The following is a 16,841-nucleotide window of genomic DNA, read 5'->3' as shown; positions in this document are numbered from 1 at the left end:
TGCAGACGCTGCTGCCCTCGCATTTCTCCGCCCTGTGCTCTCAGGCGGGTGTCAGAGGTGACGGGCTGCGCATCGAGGCCACGGGCTCTGCAGTACCGGCACGATGGGCACGGCTGCCCTGCTGCCCCCACACGGCTGCAACCGCGGGGTCCTGGGGCAGGGCCCGTCCGTGCCGGGCTCCCCCAGCTCCCGGGGCAGCGCGGTGGGGCCAGAGCTGCTGGCCACGGAGGTGCTGTGGACTGGAGATGGAGCTCACTGGAGCTTGTGGGAAACATGAGGCTGTTTCCAAGGGCTCTGGTCTGTGTCTGGTTCGTGGTTCTCTAGCTGGTTGCAGGGGAGAGTGGGCACAGTGCGCTGTGGGGAGATGCTCTGGTGCCCGAAGAGCCTGGCCACTGGTCTGCAGTGTCCCAGGGGCTGCGGAAAGCCACGTCACCAGGAGCATCCTCCCGGTTGCTGTGGGGACACAGGGGCTGCTGCACTCCTCGGGCCCCTCTGGGGCTCATTACTGCTGAGGGGAGCCCAGGGAGAGACAGGCGAGGACGTGGTGCTGGATAAGCTCTGTCTTGGTTTCCCGCACAGCCTCCAGCATAGCCCACAAACCATAGCCCATGGGCACAGCCCTGAGGATGAGCAGAGAGCATGGACCAGTGCAGATGGACCCCGGCAGCTCAGCCCCTTGCATCCTTGGCCAGCCAGGCATGGGGCAAGACCCGGGCCTGGTGCATGGCTTGTGCTGGGGAGCAGGGGAGCACAGCCCTACCCTGGCACAGTGTGCTGCCGGGGCTGTGCCGGAGCCTGGCTAATGGCACGGCTGGCGGGGGGCCAGACTGCGGCACAGGGTCTGCCGGGGCTGGGCTGTGGAGGGGCTGCAGCATAACCTGCCATGGTCCAGCCTCACCTGCTGCTCTCGCCCGCAGCACCGGGATCCCCAGCCAGGCTGAGGTGCCCAGCCGGCACCCATGGCCCCAGTGCCCGATGTGGAAGGTGCCTCCTGTCTGCTCTTGGCCCCCGAGAAGCTCATTAGTGATGCTCCCGCCTCCCGCCCTGGTCCCTGTGGAACGGGCATCGAGTGCAGGAGGCTCTAATGGCTCCAAGTGGCTCTTGATGGGCCGTGATGGAGGCGGGAGAGGAGGGGCTGTGGTTTCTGCCTTCCCCGGAGCCAGACCTGCTGCTGCTCAGGGTCAGCCGGGAAGATGCTGGGTGGGCTCCTGCTCCGGCTGCTCTTTGCCATGGCGCTGTGCCCCGGCCTCTGCGGGACAGGTACAGCCCCGCTCCCTGAACGCCTCCTCCCCATCCCCGCTGGGGCCGTGCCCCTTGAGGGCTGCTCCCGCCAGCCCGTGCTGGAGCCTGGGTCTGTGCCGGGGTGCAGGAATCCGCACTGGGGGGGTTGGTGGTGGGGTTGGCCCCTGCACAGCACAACTGTGGGGCGAGAAGAGCTGACCCCACGCTGTGGGGTGGTGGGGACAGGAGGGGATCAGCACGGGGAGACCGGAGCTGACCGGGGCCTTTCCCCTCCCATCTGCCGCCATCACCCCCCTCGCCCACGTTTGCCCCTGCCAGGGTCAGGGCGAGCACCAGAGAGCACGGCACACATGAGGCAGTGCCTGGTGAGACCGTGCTCAGCTGCGACCTGAGCCCAGCCCGGGGCTGAGCCGGGGGCTCCCATGGGGCCGGGGCGCTCCCAGCCCAGCCCAGCCCCGCTCTGGAAGGGTCACATCGCTGGAGCTGCCACCAGCACGGTGCCGGCTGCCGGCACCCCGACCCCCTCAGGGCAGAGGGGAGCCTTTGCCGCACCCGCAGCGGGACCTGAGCCGTGGCTCCTCACTGCAGGCTCGGTGCAGAACCTGCACCTCTGCGAGGGCTACGCGGGCCCCGACGGCCGCTACCACCCCGGCTTCTACTGCCCGCGGCTGACAGACCCTGCCGGGCACCGCTACTGCTGCCGGCCCGGCCCGCGCACGCTCAAGTCCTGCTGCTCCCAGGGAGCCCTGGAGGCCCTCACCGGGGTTAACCTCTCCAGCCTGGCCACCCCCGACCTCCTCCGGTGAGCAGGGCTGTGTGGACCGGGGCCGGGGGCAGCGTGGGCCCTGGGCTCCCCATGGTGGCTGGCACATGGGTCTGCCCCGCCAGCCTGGAACCCAGAGCCGGGTACCCTCCCACCACGGGGTGCCGCTCTGCTGGTGGGGCCATGCCTGCCCTGTCCTGAGGTGCCCCCTCCTGCAGAAACCCCCTGGCGCTGCCCTTCGTGGGGCTCTACGGGCTCCTCATCCTCCTCCTCATGGCCATCGACCTCGTCCATTTCTACCGCACCCGGCACTGCCGCCTCCTGCCCCTTGGCCGCCGCCTGCCCAGCAGCCTCCCGGGGGGGCACCGGCTCCGGTCCCGCACCCCGCAGCCCCGCGGCACCGGGGCTCCCGGGCGGGGCTGCTGAGGGGGGTGGGAGGGGTTGGGGGGGGGGGGTCTGGAGTGCGGGGGGGGGGGCGGGACACACGCCCCCCTCCCCCCACCACACACACACACACCCCAACACACACACCCCCACACCCCAACACACACACACACACACCCCAATACACACACCCCCACACCCCACCCCTCAACACACACACACCCCCCCAACACACCCACACCCACCCACACCCCAACACACACACACACACCCCGCAACACACATACACCCCCCCCAACACACACCCACCCACCCACCCCCCAACACACACACCCCCACACACCCCCACACACCCCAACACACCCCCCCCACACACACACCTCAACACACATACACCCCCCCAACACACACACACACACACACCCCAACACACACACACACACACACACCCCAACACACACACACACACCCCCCAACACACACACACACACCCCCCAACACACACACACCCCAACACACACACACACACACACACACACACCCCAACACACACACACACCCCCACACACCCACACCCACACACACACCCCAACACCCACACCCCCCAACACACACACACACACACACACACACCCCCCCCCCAACACACACACCCCCACACACCCCCACACACCCCCACACACCCACACCCACACACACACCCCAACACCCACACCCCCCAACACACACACACACACACACACACACCCCCTCCCCCCCCCACCCCCCCCCCCCACGAGGTCGCACGTGGTCGGTACCGGCACCGCCGGGCCGCGGGGGGGCGCTACATCCTCCTCCCGCCCCCCCCCGCCCCATCCCCGTCCCGTGACACGGGAGGTGGCGTCCGCGTTCCCCGGGCGATCGGCAGAGACGTCACGGGCGCGGTGGGAGAGGCGCGATGGAGGCGGCGGCGGTGGGAGCGCGGGACGGGAACCGGGACGGGAACGGAAGGGCATGGGAACAAGACGGAGCGGGGACGGGAGGGGTCAGGATGGGGTGGAACGGGAACGGGAGGGGAGGGGACAGGATGGGGTGGAACGGGAACGGGAACGAGACGGGACGGGACAGGATGGGATGGAACGGGAACGAGACGGGAGGGGAGGCGACAGGATGGGATGGAACGGGAACGGGAGGGGAGGGAACAGGATGGGGTGGAACGGGAACGGGAACGGGAACGAGACAGGAGGGGAGGGGACAGGATGGGATGGAACGGGAACGGGAGGGGAGGGGAACGAGACGGGACGCGACAGGATGGGATGGAACGGGAACGAGACGGGACGGGAGGGGACAAGACGGATAGCACGGGGTCAGGACCGGGCGGAACGGGACTGCGGCTGGCTGCTGTGGGGGGCGGCTGTCCGGGGGGGGTTGGAAGGGAGCAGCGCCGGAGGGGCCGGCTGCCGGTGCCCGGTGCGATGGGGGCCGGCGCCCAGGGCCCGTCCGGGGACAGGCGGTGGTAGCGGGGCCGTGTCCCGGGGCTGCCGCCCTTGCGGAGCCGGGGCCGCGCCCGTGCCCCGGCGCGCCTGTCCCAGCCGGTGCCCGTCGGCAGGTGACGGCGGGGCAGCTGCGGGAGCGGGGCAACGCGCAGTTCCAGGCGGGGGACCACGCCGCTGCCCTCGCCGCCTACACCGAGGCGCTGAGCCTGTGCGAGGCCGGGCCGGAGCGGGCCGTGCTGCACCGCAACCGCGCCGCCTGCTACCTGAAGCTGGTGAGAGCGCGGCGGGCGCGGCACCGGGCGCTGCGGGGACCTGCCCGGCCGCCCCAGCCTGTCGGGGCTGCCCGGCCCCTCCGCCCTCGTCGGCGCCTCCTCCCGCCGGAGGAAGGCCCTGGCGGTCCCAGGCTGGGTGCCCGGGTGTCCGGGCAGGGCGCTGCCTGGCGTGTTCTCTGCTCACCTTTCCTCCCGGCCCTCCCTGCTGTCCCGGGCTGCCCCGCATCCCGGGTGGGCTCTCGGGGCCAGGACGGGGTGCTCCTGTCCATGCCTGTGCTGGGTGTGTGCTCCGGGATGCTCTGCCCACAGTCACAGCATCTCTGATCTCCCACTGTGGGACTGTCTCTGAGGCAGGAGGGAAGCACAGGGAACTTCAGGGGCTCTAGTGTACCAGGAGCACTTGAGAACCGTCGGGGGCCATAGGGCTACTTGGGAACCCCATGAGGGTTGTGTCTGGGGAAGGATATGATGTCCTGCTGGGCTGGCTCACTGTCCCCTGGACTCTGTTCCCATCTTCCAAATTCACAATCCTTCCCCAGCTCTCCTCTGTAAAGCAGTGGGTGCTGCCCCTGCCCACACCAGGCCAGACTGAGCGAGGGCTCACGGGCAGCGCATCGGGCATTTTCCTCTCCCTGATTCTCTGTCTCTGCAGGAGGACTACGCCAAGGCGGAGGCTGACGCGTCTAAAGGTACTGTCGGTGGTGGCTAGCAGGCGACCGGCCCCTGTGCACTGCCTGCGTGGGCACTGGGGAGCAGGAGCAGCCTGGGGCCTTTGCGAAGGACCCCCCTCTCCCTGCAGCCATCGAAGCGGATGGCCGGGACGTGAAGGCGCTGTTCCGCCGCAGCCAGGCGCTGCAGAAGCTGGGCCGCCTGGACCAGGCTGTCAGTGACCTGCAGCGGTGCCTCAGCCTGGAGCCCAAGAACAAGGCCTTCCAGGAGGCCCTGCGCGCCCTGGGCAGCAGCATGCATGAGAAGGTGAGCGGGGAGGCAGCGTGGGGGCTGCCCCATGGATGGGTGGGCTGAGGGAGACGGTGAGGGCTGAACTGCTCTTTCTGCTCTGTCTCAGATGAAAACCATGTCCTGCACGGACTCAAAGGTAGAGCAGATGTTCCAGATCTTGCTGGATTTTGAAGAAAATGATGCGGACAAGAAGCAAAAGGTTTGAGCTCTGGGGAGCGGAGGCTTGGCTGAAAGGCGAGGGGGGGGAGGAAGGTGTTGGCTGAATGCTGCTGGGTTGAGGATGGGCTTCCCACCATCACAGCGTGCTCCCTGGGGAATGCTCTGTTGGGTGGCTGCCTTCAGACACGACTCTCTCTTCCCAGGCTGCGCAGAACCTGATCGTGCTGGCGCGAGAGGAGGCCGGAGCAGAGAAGATCTTCCAAAGTGATGGTGTGCGGCTGCTGACACAGCTGCTGGACACGGCCAAGGCTGACCTGATGCTGGCGGCCCTGCGCACGCTGGTGGGGCTGTGCTCCGGGCACCGCTCCCGGGTAGGTCCTACCATAGCTCAGCTCTTGTGTGTGACAGGGGAAATGGGTGCCGGGGAGGCTGCGGAGTGTGACAGGCAGGGGAGTGTCACTGGCCTCTGCCTCCAGCCCTGCCGAGCACAGGAGCTCTGGGCTGTCACCTGCCAGGCCTGAGGTTGTGAGAGCCTTGTTGTAACTTGGAACTGTCCCAGTGAGGTGCTGGGAAGCACCATGGCTTCCCCCAGCTCTCCAGCTGACACCTGTGCTTGTACTTGCAGACCACAGCCATCCTGGCGGAGCTGGGGGCCCCTCGCCTCTCGGCGGTGCTGGGTGTGGAGCACGAGCAGGTTTCCCTGGCTGCCTGCAACCTTCTGCACGTGATGTTCGACTCCCTGAAGGAGGGGCTGCAGAAGGACTTCCGTGGCAAGGAGGACGCGGTGGTGCTGGGTGAGTGCTGCCTGCTGCAGAGCCAGGGCTCTGGCCCAGGGTTAATGTGAGGTTGAGCCCTTGGTCATGGCAGCATCTCCTGCCAGCCCTGCCATGGTAGGGTGAGGGCTGTGCCGGGGGTGCTCACTGCTGGGCACTGTCTCTTCTGGAAGATTCCTCCAAGGACCTGAAACTGCTGATCAAGCACCTCCTGGAGCTGCTAGCTCTGGAAGGGGCCTCTGCGCACGGCCGGGACAATGCCCTCAACCTGCTCATCAAGGTCGTGCCCAGGAAGTCACCAAAGGAGATCAACAACAGCATGAGCCTGTGGGTGATCGACCAGGGTGAGCAGAGGAGCCCGCAGCATCCCGCCAGGCTTCGCACCCCTTTGCCTCGGGGTGCCTGCCAGCGCTGAGGTGTGTGTCCTCGCCTTCTCCTAGGCCTGAAGAAGATCCTGGAGGTGGGAAGCACAGTGTGTGGCAGCCCGGGCAGCCTGCCCGTGACGGAGAACACTCGGATGAGCGCCTCGGTGCTGCTGAGCAAACTTTACGATGACCTGAAATGTGATGCTGAGAGGGAAAACTTCCACCACTTGTGCAAGGACTACGTGAGGTGAGCCTGGGCGTCCCCGGGGCAAATGGGGCTTGGTCGCATGCAGCAGCACCCCTACCCCAAACGTTTTTGCTCTCAGTGGTAAAAGCAGGTTGCAAGTTCCACCAGTGACCGGCTGTGCTGGGTTCAGCAGCTGGGGCTGTGTGTGGCCGGAGGCAGTGGGAGGCATCAGCCTTAACCCCCCCCGGTGTTCTCGCTGCACAGGAGCTGGTTCGAGGGGCAGGAGCTGGTGGGGAAGCTGCGGGCCATCCAGACAGTGTCGTGCCTGCTGCAGGGCCCCTCGGACGCTGGGAACAGGGTGCTGGAGCTGGAGGGGATCATGGACGGCATCCTGTCCCTCTGCGCCTCGGTGCGCGAGGCCCACCAGCTGGTAGCGGTGGAGGCGCTGATCCATGCTGCCGACAAGGCCAAGCGCGCTTCCTTCATCACCGCCAACGGCGTCAGCCTGCTCAAGGAAATCTACAAGCACAGTGAGAGGGACAGCATCCGCATCCGGGCGCTGGTGGTGAGCACCCCGCGGCTGCTGCTGGCTGCGGCTGCTGCTGGCTGCGGCTGCTGCTGGCTGCGGCTGCTGCTGGCTGCGGCTGCAGGGCCTGGGTCCGCAGCGCTGTGCCCCCGGTGCCGCGGGGCTCACGTGCGCTGCTCCTGGCTGCAGGGGCTCTGCAAGCTGGGCTCTGCCGGAGGCACCGACTTCAGCATGAAGCAGTTTGCCGAGGGCTCCACGCTGAAGCTGGCCAAGCAGTGCCGCAAGTGAGTGGGGGGGCAGGGAGTGGGGGGCGGGGGGGCCGCAGCCGCGCTCACGGCCCCGTGCAGGTGGCTCTGCAACGAGGCAATGGACGTGGGCACACGGCGCTGGGCTGTGGAGGGCCTGGCCTACCTCACCTTCGACGCCGACGTCAAGGAGGAGTTTGTGGAGGACAAGGCGGCGATGCAGGCCATGTTCCAGCTGGCCAAGGTGCGTGCCGGCGCTGCGGAGGGCTCCCTGCGCTGCGGAAACGTGCTCCGGGATGCTGGGGCTCACGCGCGGGGGCTGGGGAGTGTGGAAGCGGCGTGTGGTGCTGGGTGGGCTCGAGGCCTGTCCTGTCCTGTCCTCTCCATCGTGGGTGTGATGGGCGCCCTGTTACCCCTGCAGTCGGAGGACAGGAGCGTGCTCTACGCTGTCGCCTCCACCCTGGTGAACTGCACCAACAGCTACGACCATGAGGAGCCAGACCCCCAGATGCTGGAGCTGGCCAAGTATGCCAAGCAGCACATCCCAGAGCAGCACCCCAAGGTGGGCAGGGCACGGCGCGTCTCGGGGGCACGCAGTGGGGCAGATCCCGGCATCCTGAGGGGCACAGGGTGTCCCTGAGGCCTTCAGGGGTGAGGCTGGGGACCTCGCAGAGGATGGCAGCAGGTGAGTGGCAGCGAGCTGAGCGCTGACCCTGCCTCTGGGCCAGGACAAGCCCGACTTTGTGAAGCGCCGGGTGCGGAAGCTGCTGACGGCGGGGGTGGTGTCGGCTCTGGCCTGCATGGTGAAGAGTGAGAACCCGGCGCTCACCAACTCCTGCCGGGAGCTGATCTCCAGGTATGGGCGAGCTGGGGGGTGGCAGAGAGGGAGCTGGGTCCAGAGGCTGCTGGTGTCCTGCTGCAGCCTCCTGTGCCTGTGGGCAATGCAAGCTCCTGGGAGAAGAAAGGGGACGTCTGGGGTCTGGTGCAGCCTGTGCCCGCTGCGGGTGTCTGGGTGCTCCAGCTGCTCCCGCTCTGCCCCCAGAGTGTTCCTGGCGCTGGTGGAGGAGGCGGAGGACCGGGGCGGTGTGGTTGCGCAGGGAGGAGGCAAGGTGAGGGTCAGCCCTGCTGTGCTGCAGCCTGTGGTGGGCTCTGGGCAGGGCTGGCTCTGCAGCGGGGGGCACCGTGCTGGGGCCGTGATGAACCAGCTGCAGCACTGCTGCTCTGCCTCTGCCTGCAGGCTCTCATCCCGCTGTCCCTGGAGGGCACCGAGGTGGGGCAGACCAAGGCAGCGCAGGCCCTGGCAAAGATCACCATCACCTCCAACCCAGAGATGGCCTTCCCTGGAGAGCGGGTGAGCGTGGGCTGGGGATGGGGCTGCCGGGCAGGGACCCTGTGTGGGCAGGCGGTGGGAGCAGGGCCACAGCAGGGGCTCATGTGGGAGCAGCAGTGGGCCTGGGCTTTTGGCTCAGCCCACTGGGAAAGGGCTCAGCAGCTCCAGCGCTGTTGATCCAAGGTGGGATCTGCACTGTCGTAACTGCTGGAATGGCTTTATCCTTCCCTGGGGAGCAGGAGGTGGAAGACCCTGGTGTTGCCCACAAAATCCTGATGGCCTAGGCCTGACCATGGGAGCAGCTCTGCCCTCAGGCTGGGCTCAAGGCTCCCCCTGGTACCCCTAGTTCCACGGGCACAGCCCTGGTCCCTTGCTCAGGGTTTGAGCCCTGCACTGCTCTCCACAGATCTATGAGGTGGTCCGGCCCCTGGTGAGTCTTCTGCACCTTCAGCGCACAGGCCTGGAGAACTTCGAGGGGCTGATGGCATTGACCAACCTGGCTGGCATCAGCGAGAGGCTGCGGTAGGGGCAGTGGAGCTGGGCTGAGCCTAGGGGGTGGCGGGGGCCTGTCCATCCCGGCAGGGTGCTGCCCTGGCCCGGGAGCGCTCAGGCTTGCCCTGCTGCAGGCAGAAGATCCTGAAGGAGAAGGCTGTGCCCATGATCGAGGGGTACATGTTTGAGGAGCACGAGCTGATCCGGCTGGCTGCAACGGAATGCATGTGCAACATGGCCATGAGCAGGGAGGTGAGGGCCGGGCCGGGTGTCCGCTGGGCTCCTGGTCTCCCACATCCCACCCACCCTCCTCCTCCTCCGCAGGTGCAGGAGCTGTTCCTGGCTGAGGACAGTGACCGGCTGAAGCTGATGGTGCTGTACAGCGGGGAGGAGGACGAGAAGCTGCGTCGGGCGGCCTCGGGAACGCTGGCCATGCTGACGGCCCTGCACCCCCCCATCTGCAAGCGGATCCCCCAGGTGGTGAGTGCCCCGCGGTGGGCTGGGGGACCCGGGGAGCACCGGTGACCCATGTTTCCTCCCCTGGGAGCCAGGACAGCCTGTCCTGCCCCGAGCCTGAGCGAGCACTGGCGGGGTGCGGGGGGCAGTGCTGAGGGCTCCTGCCGCCCTGCAGACGGTGCACTGGCTGGAGATCCTGCAGGCGCTGCTGCTGAGCACCAGCGTGGAGCTGCAGCACCGCGGGGCCGTGGTGGTGATGAACATGGTGGCGGCCGGGCGGGAGGTGGCTGAGCAGCTCATGGCCAGCGAGGTGCTGGAGATCCTCTCGGTGCTGGCCAAGGACAAGGAGAAGCCGCGCGTGGCGCAGGCGGCCAAGGAGAGCCTGGCGCAGGCCGTGGCTTACGGCCTCATCAAGCCCAACCCGGAGCAGTCCTGATGCCCGGGGCTGCCCGCACTCGCTGCCGCACGCGCTGCTCCGGCCGGTGCCCCGGGGCGAGGGGAGGACGATGGGGATCACCGCCGCCTTTGCCACCGTCTGCCTTAACCGGGAGGACCGGCCAGGCGCGGGCCCCCGCGCGGCTGAGCCCGGCACGGCGGCAGGTCCGCCCGGTGACACCGCACTAAAGCTGCTCTTGGACCACGGCCCGGCCTCTGTCCCTCCCTCCGCCGCCGCGCCGCCCCGGTGCCGCCTCCCGGTACCGCCCCCCGGTACCTCCGCCTCCTCCCCGGCTCCCGCAATGGCGGCTCCGCGCTGCTCGTGGCTCGTCTTCGGTTTCAGCACGGAGGAGGCTGCGGGGGAGCCGAGCCCGGGCCTTGGCCCGCGGCGGCTGGAGCCGGGCCCGGGGGGGATCCGCCGCGTGTGGCCCGCCTGGAGCTACGTGGTCGTGGAGACCGGTGAGCGCCCGCCCGGTGCTGCCCCCGGCCCGCCCGCTTCCTCCCCGTGCCGGTCCCCTCGGTCTGTCCTGATCCCGGGCCCCCGGGAGGGACCCTCCACCTCCCATGGCTCCGGTTCCCCGGGCTTTCCCGTTCCCCGTTGCCTCCGCGGTGCCGGATGCACGGGACGGATCCCCCGTCCCCCTGCGGCGCCAGTCCGTCCGGGATGGCCATGTCCTCACTCCCAGCCCCGGTACCCCGAGGATGCTGCTCTACCCCCCCGAGCCCCGGGATGCCTTCTGCCCTATGGGGTGTTCCCTTCTCCCCAGTACCGCTGATACCCCGGGATGCCCCCCGCTCCGGTCCCCCCTCCCCGCCCCCCCCGCTCCGGTCCCCCGAGGTTCTGCTCCCACTCCCCCGGGCTGAGCCCGTTCCCCGGCCCCGGTTCCCCCTGACGTCCCGGTCCCGCAGGCGCGGGGCTGGAGGTGCGGAGCGCGGGGCGGCGGCGGCGGCTGCGGGGCTGGTGCGAGGCGCTGCCCTCCGAGACCCACCTGGTGCTGCGGGGCGCGACGGCGGCGCGGGCCTGGCGGCGGGGTGCGGGGCTCCGGGCGCCCTCCTGGAGCCGGGCCCTGCCGCGGGGCCCCCCCTGGCACCCGCTGCCGCTGCTGCCCGGGGGCTTCGCGACGCCGCGGCCGCCGTTCTACCGCGCCCTGCCCGCGGGGCTGCGCGCCCGGCGCCTGGCGCTCGGCAGCGAGCACGTCCTGGTGCTGGGTGCCAGCGGGGAGCTCCACGCGTGGGGCGGCGGCAGGTGAGCGCGGGAGGGTGCGGGGGGCGGCTTCCACCCTGTGGGAGCCGTGCGAGGGATGCGGGGGTGCGGGAAGGGGTGCGGGGGCTATGGGGATGCAGGGAGGGATGCGGAGGGGCAGGTGGAATACGAGAGTGCAGGGGGGATATGGGGGTGCAGGAGAAGGGAGGCAGCACAGGCAAAAGGTATGTGGTACATGGGTCTGAGGTTAAGGACATAGGGGCTGGGGGGAAGCTGGGGCAGGGATGCATGTGGGGATGGATGCTGAGTGCATCACCCCATGATGGGGAGGTGCAACAGGGATGATGGGGGGCTTACAGGAAGGACTGTGGGGGTGTAGGTGAGAGGATGTTGGTGTTGGGGTCACTGACCTCAGGGTCTGAGCCGCCAGTAGCTGTAGGCACAAGGCAAACGGGTTCAGGTTTCTGTAGTGTGGACTCATCAAGGGGCTAAAATAATCCAGTAAAGTGCTGACACGACCAGTAGCGTAACTGAGGAGCGAACACCACTCGTGGCTTTGTGGTCCTATTGCTGTCCCTGGTGCTACACATAATTACTGAGCTGCGATTAATAACTCTGAAGTCATTTCAGTTACATACAACTACTGTTGAGTTACAGCACTTCCCTCCCTCCTGCACTGAGGGTGAGTTTGCAGGTCTGTCCTCGGTGCTAGGGATGGGGCGTGGGTGCCTCAGGGATGAAGATGGGGGTGCAGCTGTGTCCCAGTACTGGGGCTCAAGCCTGTCCCTCCTTTTCTCCCCCACCATTTTGGCTCTCTCACACCATGTCTTCAGGCCAGTAGCATGGTGGAGGGACTGGTGTGTTCTCCCAGGTGCTTGCTGTTCGTTGTTTGTCCTGGTTTTGCTGCCAGGCACATAACCCTTCTGCCTGGTCTTGCAGCGCTGCTCCTGCACTGCCCGGCACTGTACATGCAGGGTGGTGGCAGGTGTTCTCCTTATGGGATGTGGTACCGAGTGTAACACAGCTGGAGGTTTGGGGTCTGCCCCATCAGCCTGTCACACAGTGATGTGCAGTTTGCAGCTCACTTGCAGCCCCCAGGTTTTTATTCTATAGTGCATTCCCTGGGCCTGTCTCTATTCCAGTCTCAGGTTCTCTGGGTGCTGTGGGGTTGCTTCACCTTCACTGGGTGCCCAGCTGAGGTTGTTGGTCCATCAGCTCAGCACAAACATCTCCTTCCCAGGGGCAAAGGATGGCCAGGAACTGCATCTGTGCCTCACCTCATCCTTCACAGCGCAGGGCTCAGCTCCTAAAGGGGCTACAAGAAACCTGAAGAGGGGCCTGGGACAAGGGCCTGTAGGGACAGGCCAAGGGGAATGGCTTTAACCTGCCCGAGGGGAGACTGAGCTGAGCTCTTAGGCAGAAGCTCTTCCCCGTGAGGGTGCTGAGGCGCTGGCACAGGGTGCCCAGAGAAGCTGTGGCTGCCCCATCCCTGGCAGTGCTCAAGGCCAGGTTGGACACAGGGGCTTGGAGCAAGCTGCTCCAGTGGAAGGGGTCCCTGCCCGTGGCAGGGGTTGGAGCTGGAGGAGCTTTGAGGTCCCTTCAACCCAAAGCAGGCTGGGGTTGTGTGGTTCTATGATCCCTCTCTTCCTGCTCCACAAAAACCCCAACTGTTTGTTTCTGCAATGGAGGTTGGTGCTGTTTGTCAACACTTCAGTGCAGGGTCCCTCTGCTACAGCCCCACAGGAGGGGAGTAAACCCCTTGGGAAAAGCGTCCAACCCGTTCCACTTGCCCCCAGTTGCACTTGGATGCGGTGAACAGTTTGGGGGCTGTGTCTGCACATGTGGCCCCATGCCCACTGTTTTCCCAGCAGAGGAGGGCATGGCTCCAGCCCATCCTGCCCCTCTATCCAGCGATTCCTGCTGCTGCCGTTGCTCCGAGGCCGAGCTGTGGGTCTGCATTTGCCAGCACGGTGCTGGTTCCTGCCCGTGCTGTGGGCAGGAAGGCCGTGTCACAGTGGGTGACAGGATCTGTTAGCTGTTCACGTTCACAGGGTGGAACATGCTTTCTTTGCTACTTGTGGAATACACAGAACCCACACATCCCCCCTAACCCCCAGCAGGCGGTCGCAGGCAGCAGAGCTGCCCGTCACCCTCCCGTGGTGTTCCCCACTGGCTCGGGAGTGTTTGCTCCCCATTCCCTGGTTTTTGGTGACTGGGGCTTGGCCTGCAGCTCCTCATGGCAAGCATCATGCTCGGTTTAAAGCAGCGGCTGTTGCAGTTGTGGACACTGCGTTGTCTCCTTCCTGCTTTCCCTTCAGAGGAAAGGATTCCACACTTGCGAGCGGGTGTTCTAGGATTGTTTTGAAAAGCTGAATGCCGTGGTTAAGCTTTGCTTATTTGGCAAGGCTGAGAATCCTCTCACATGTCCCGATGCCGTGTAACAGCCCCTCAGTAACAGCCCCTCTGGGTTAACAGCTCCTCTGGGTAACAGCCCCTCAGTAACAGCCCCTCAGTAACAGCCCCTCTGGGTAACAGCCCCTCAGTAACAGCCCCTCAGTAACAGCCCCTCTGGGTAACAGCTCCTCAGTAACAGCCCCTCTGGGTAACAGCCCCTCTGGGTAACAGCCCCTCAGTAACAGCCCCTCAGTAACAGCCCCTCTGGGTAACAGCTCCTCAGTAACAGCCCCTCAGTAACAGCCCCTCTGGGTAACAGCTCCTCAGTAACAGCCGTTGGCTGGCCTTGCTCAAGCCTTCATAGTCCCTTTCCCTTTTCAGGCAGGGAGCACCTGGAACCCCTTCCCCTCTGCTGCCAGCCCTTCCCTGGCTGCTGGCTGTGGGTCTCAGCCATGCCAGGAGGTCCAGCCCGGTGCATCTTTGCCATTCCCATGAAGCAAAGGGAGAAGCCTTTCCAGCATCATGGCATCAGCAGGGTTTTGGCATCCTGTCCTGCCACTGACGCTCCCCAGGGCCACATTCGTGTGCTGCTTGGGGCTCAGCTGTTTATTTTACTTTCACAGCCGCATCCAACTCTTTCTGCTCTGGGAGCAGCTCTGACAACTGAAGCCCCTGGTGTGTTCTGTCCCCCTTGCTCACCACCAGCCCAGTCTGTAACTGGGCTCTCAGGATGCTGATCCTTGTGCTGGGCAGCACCGGCCTGCCCGGTGCCAGGAGCTGCAGGCACATTGTCCCATCCCAGTCCCGGCGTGCGGCTTGCGCTATGGGGCCACCGCGCTGCCGGTCACTGGCTCAGCACAGCCCGGATGAGCTCAGTGATGGAGAGACCTCCTCGTGAGCGCATTTACCAGTTCAGAGCAGTGCCGTTGGCCGCAGCAGCGGTACAGCAGCGCAGACCTGTCTCAGGCACGGTGCTGCAAGCAGGGGCCGTGAGCCCCCACCAGCCCCACTGGGATATGGCCACGATGGGGGCCCCAGGGGACTGGGGCCGGCGGCAGCAGGGGTCAGGACCGTGGGCTCACGGTGGGGCCGGGAGCTGAGGGCTGTGGGGGGGGTGGGTCCTGTCTGTGTCCGTGTGCTCCCGCAGGCACGGGCAGCTCGGGCACGGGACGCTGGAGTCGGAGGCGCAGCCGCGGCTGGTGGAGGCGCTGGCCGGGGTGCCCATGGGGGCCGTGGCAGCGGGCGGGTGGCATTCGGCCAGCGTCAGCGGTGAGGGGCTGCGGCCTGCAGGGCCCCGCTGTGGGAGCCCCTGAGCAGCAGAGGGGGGCTCAGGGCTGAGCCTGACGTGCTCCCCCCTCCCCGCAGAGGCAGGAGACCTCTACATGTGGGGCTGGAACGAGTCGGGGCAGTTGGCTCTGCCCTGCAAGGCGCTGGCTGAGGAGCGGGCACAGGGCGAGGACGCGGGAGCAGGTGAGGGTGCTGCCGAGGGTGCTGCTGGCTGCGGGCTGCGGCGCCAGCTGAAGGTCGGCACTTGCAGGGGCTGCGGCGCTGAGCCCGTGCCAGGAGCAGCCGGCGGCCGAGCCCGCCACGTTCATCTCCATCCAGGCACTGCCGGCGCTGCTGGACCTGCCGCAGGAGGCCGAGGTCAGCGAGGTCAGCTGCGGGTCCCGGCACACGGCCGCTGTCACACGTGAGTGCCGGGGCAGGGGGGCTGCGGGTCCCGTGCTGCGGGCACCGGGTGACGGTCACTGTCCTGGCTGCAGGAGGCGGCGAGCTCTACACCTGGGGCTGGGGTAAGCGATGCCTCTGGGACTGTAAAGCCCCCCCGGACCAGCTTTTGTTTTGTGCTTCCCTACCGTTGACTGCTCTTGGTTCTTAAATGGGCATAAGGAGGACGTGGAGCTGTTGGAGCAAGGCCAGAGGAGGCCACAGAGCTGCTGCGAGGGCTGGAGCAGCTCTGCTCTGGAGCCAGGCTGAGAGAGCTGGGCTGGGTCAGCCTGGAGAAGAGAAGGCTCCTGAAGGGGAGACCTGAGAGCAGCTCCAGTGCCTGAAGGGGCTGCAGGAAACCTGGAGAGGGGCTTGGGACAAGGGATGTAGGGACAGGCCAAGGGGAATGGCTTTAACCTGCCAGAGGGGAGACTGAGCTGAGCTCTTAGGCAGAAGCTCTTCCCTGTGAGGGTGCTGAGGCGCTGGCACAGGGTGCCCAGAGAAGCTGTGGCTGCCCCATCCCTGGCAGTGCTCAAGGCCAGGTTGGACACAGGGGCTTGGAGCAAGCTGCTCCAGTGGAAGGGGTCCCTGCCCGTGGCAGGGGTTGGAGCTGGAGGAGCTTTGAGGTCCCTTCCAACCAGTCTGGGATTTCATTGCCACGAGGTTTCAGAGCAGAGCACTTGTGCTCCCTCCCAGAGCCACTTGTACCGGATGCTCTCACATTCCCTCCCCCAAGCACCCTCAGGGGCAGAGGCCCCAGGGCCACACATGGCCCCGCTGTGCTGTCTGCAGGTAAATACGGGCAGCTGGGACACGGGGACGATGCCAGCTCCGACCGGCCCCGGCGCGTCGAGCACCTGGTGACCGAGGGGCTGCGGGCGGAGGCAGTGGTGTGCGGGCCCTGGACCACCTATGTCTGCGTGCGGGAGCCCCCGCCCCCCCCCAGCACCCCGGCTGCCTGCGGTGAGGAGCCCACTGCTGCTGGAACCAGCCCTGGCCCCACTCTGCCATCAGCCTCCCAGGACCGGACCTGCACGGACTCAGTCCCCCAGGAGCTGAACTTGGAGCCTGAAGCAGGGCTGCAGGTGCACGAGGGCTGAAGCCAAGCCCAGGCTGGGCTGGAGGTATTTATTACATCTGCTTTTATAGAATGGCTGTGGTGGTGTTTGTGCTGTGTCCAAAGGATGCCCCCAGCTTAACCCTGAGCCCACCGCTCCCCCCCAGCCACACACACACATACACACACACATTTATTATTCCAATGAACAGTATATACAGTTACAGAGCAAGGAGACCGAACCTGGAGAATAAATAACAGTGAGTGGGGGACTGTAGTGATAACAAGGTGCAAATTAGTCATGATCAGGGACAGACACATCTGCACAGAGCTTCCTTAGCAAGGGTGCAACCAGGCCCCACGGCTGTGCTGGGCCCAGGTCCGTGCTGTCCCCAGCCCAGGGGAGGCAGCGCAG

At 66.3% G+C, this 16,841-nt stretch overlaps 3 protein-coding genes across 4 annotated transcripts; all 3 read left to right on the top strand.

The window, feature by feature from the left end:
* The first annotated feature begins 50 nt into the window (after window positions 1–50).
* Window positions 51–2,431, top strand: LOC134176035 (protein shisa-like-1). The gene is made up of 3 exons (XM_062642628.1): window positions 51–1,260; window positions 1,831–2,044; window positions 2,224–2,431. The coding sequence occupies exons 1-3, from the start codon at window positions 1,194–1,196 to the stop codon at window positions 2,429–2,431; spliced, it is 489 nt and encodes a 162-aa protein (XP_062498612.1). The 5' UTR covers window positions 51–1,193.
* Window positions 2,432–3,204: 773 nt separating this feature from the next.
* UNC45A (unc-45 myosin chaperone A) lies at window positions 3,205–10,105 on the top strand. The gene is made up of 20 exons (XM_062642673.1): window positions 3,205–3,341; window positions 3,978–4,136; window positions 4,789–4,825; window positions 4,936–5,111; window positions 5,203–5,295; window positions 5,459–5,626; window positions 5,881–6,049; window positions 6,202–6,372; window positions 6,469–6,640; window positions 6,845–7,145; window positions 7,296–7,390; window positions 7,454–7,595; window positions 7,773–7,913; window positions 8,080–8,207; window positions 8,394–8,460; window positions 8,589–8,702; window positions 9,088–9,203; window positions 9,308–9,425; window positions 9,498–9,653; window positions 9,805–10,105. The coding sequence occupies exons 1-20, from the start codon at window positions 3,327–3,329 to the stop codon at window positions 10,063–10,065; spliced, it is 2,799 nt and encodes a 932-aa protein (XP_062498657.1). The 5' UTR covers window positions 3,205–3,326; the 3' UTR covers window positions 10,066–10,105.
* A 7-nt stretch (window positions 10,106–10,112) lies between these two features.
* RCCD1 (RCC1 domain containing 1) lies at window positions 10,113–16,520 on the top strand. 2 transcript variants are annotated; one of them, XM_062642710.1, is made up of 8 exons: window positions 10,113–10,523; window positions 10,974–11,310; window positions 13,587–13,613; window positions 14,810–14,931; window positions 15,028–15,132; window positions 15,200–15,352; window positions 15,426–15,455; window positions 16,162–16,520. In XM_062642710.1, exons 1-8 carry the CDS (start codon window positions 10,136–10,138, stop codon window positions 16,467–16,469), a joined length of 1,470 nt encoding a protein of 489 aa, XP_062498694.1. In that variant the 5' UTR covers window positions 10,113–10,135; the 3' UTR covers window positions 16,470–16,520. The 2 variants fall into 2 exon arrangements, with proteins under 2 accessions (XP_062498694.1, XP_062498695.1); XM_062642711.1 differs by lacking the exon at window positions 13,587–13,613.
* The last annotated feature ends 321 nt before the right edge of the window (window positions 16,521–16,841 follow it).

This window comes from Pezoporus occidentalis, unplaced genomic scaffold (genome assembly GCF_034315485.1).
Source record: "Pezoporus occidentalis ecotype Australia unplaced genomic scaffold, CSIRO_AGI_Poc_V1 ctg72, whole genome shotgun sequence".
Classification (NCBI taxonomy): domain Eukaryota; kingdom Metazoa; phylum Chordata; class Aves; order Psittaciformes; family Psittacidae; genus Pezoporus; species Pezoporus occidentalis.
This window is presented reverse-complemented; position numbering and strand designations above follow the sequence as displayed.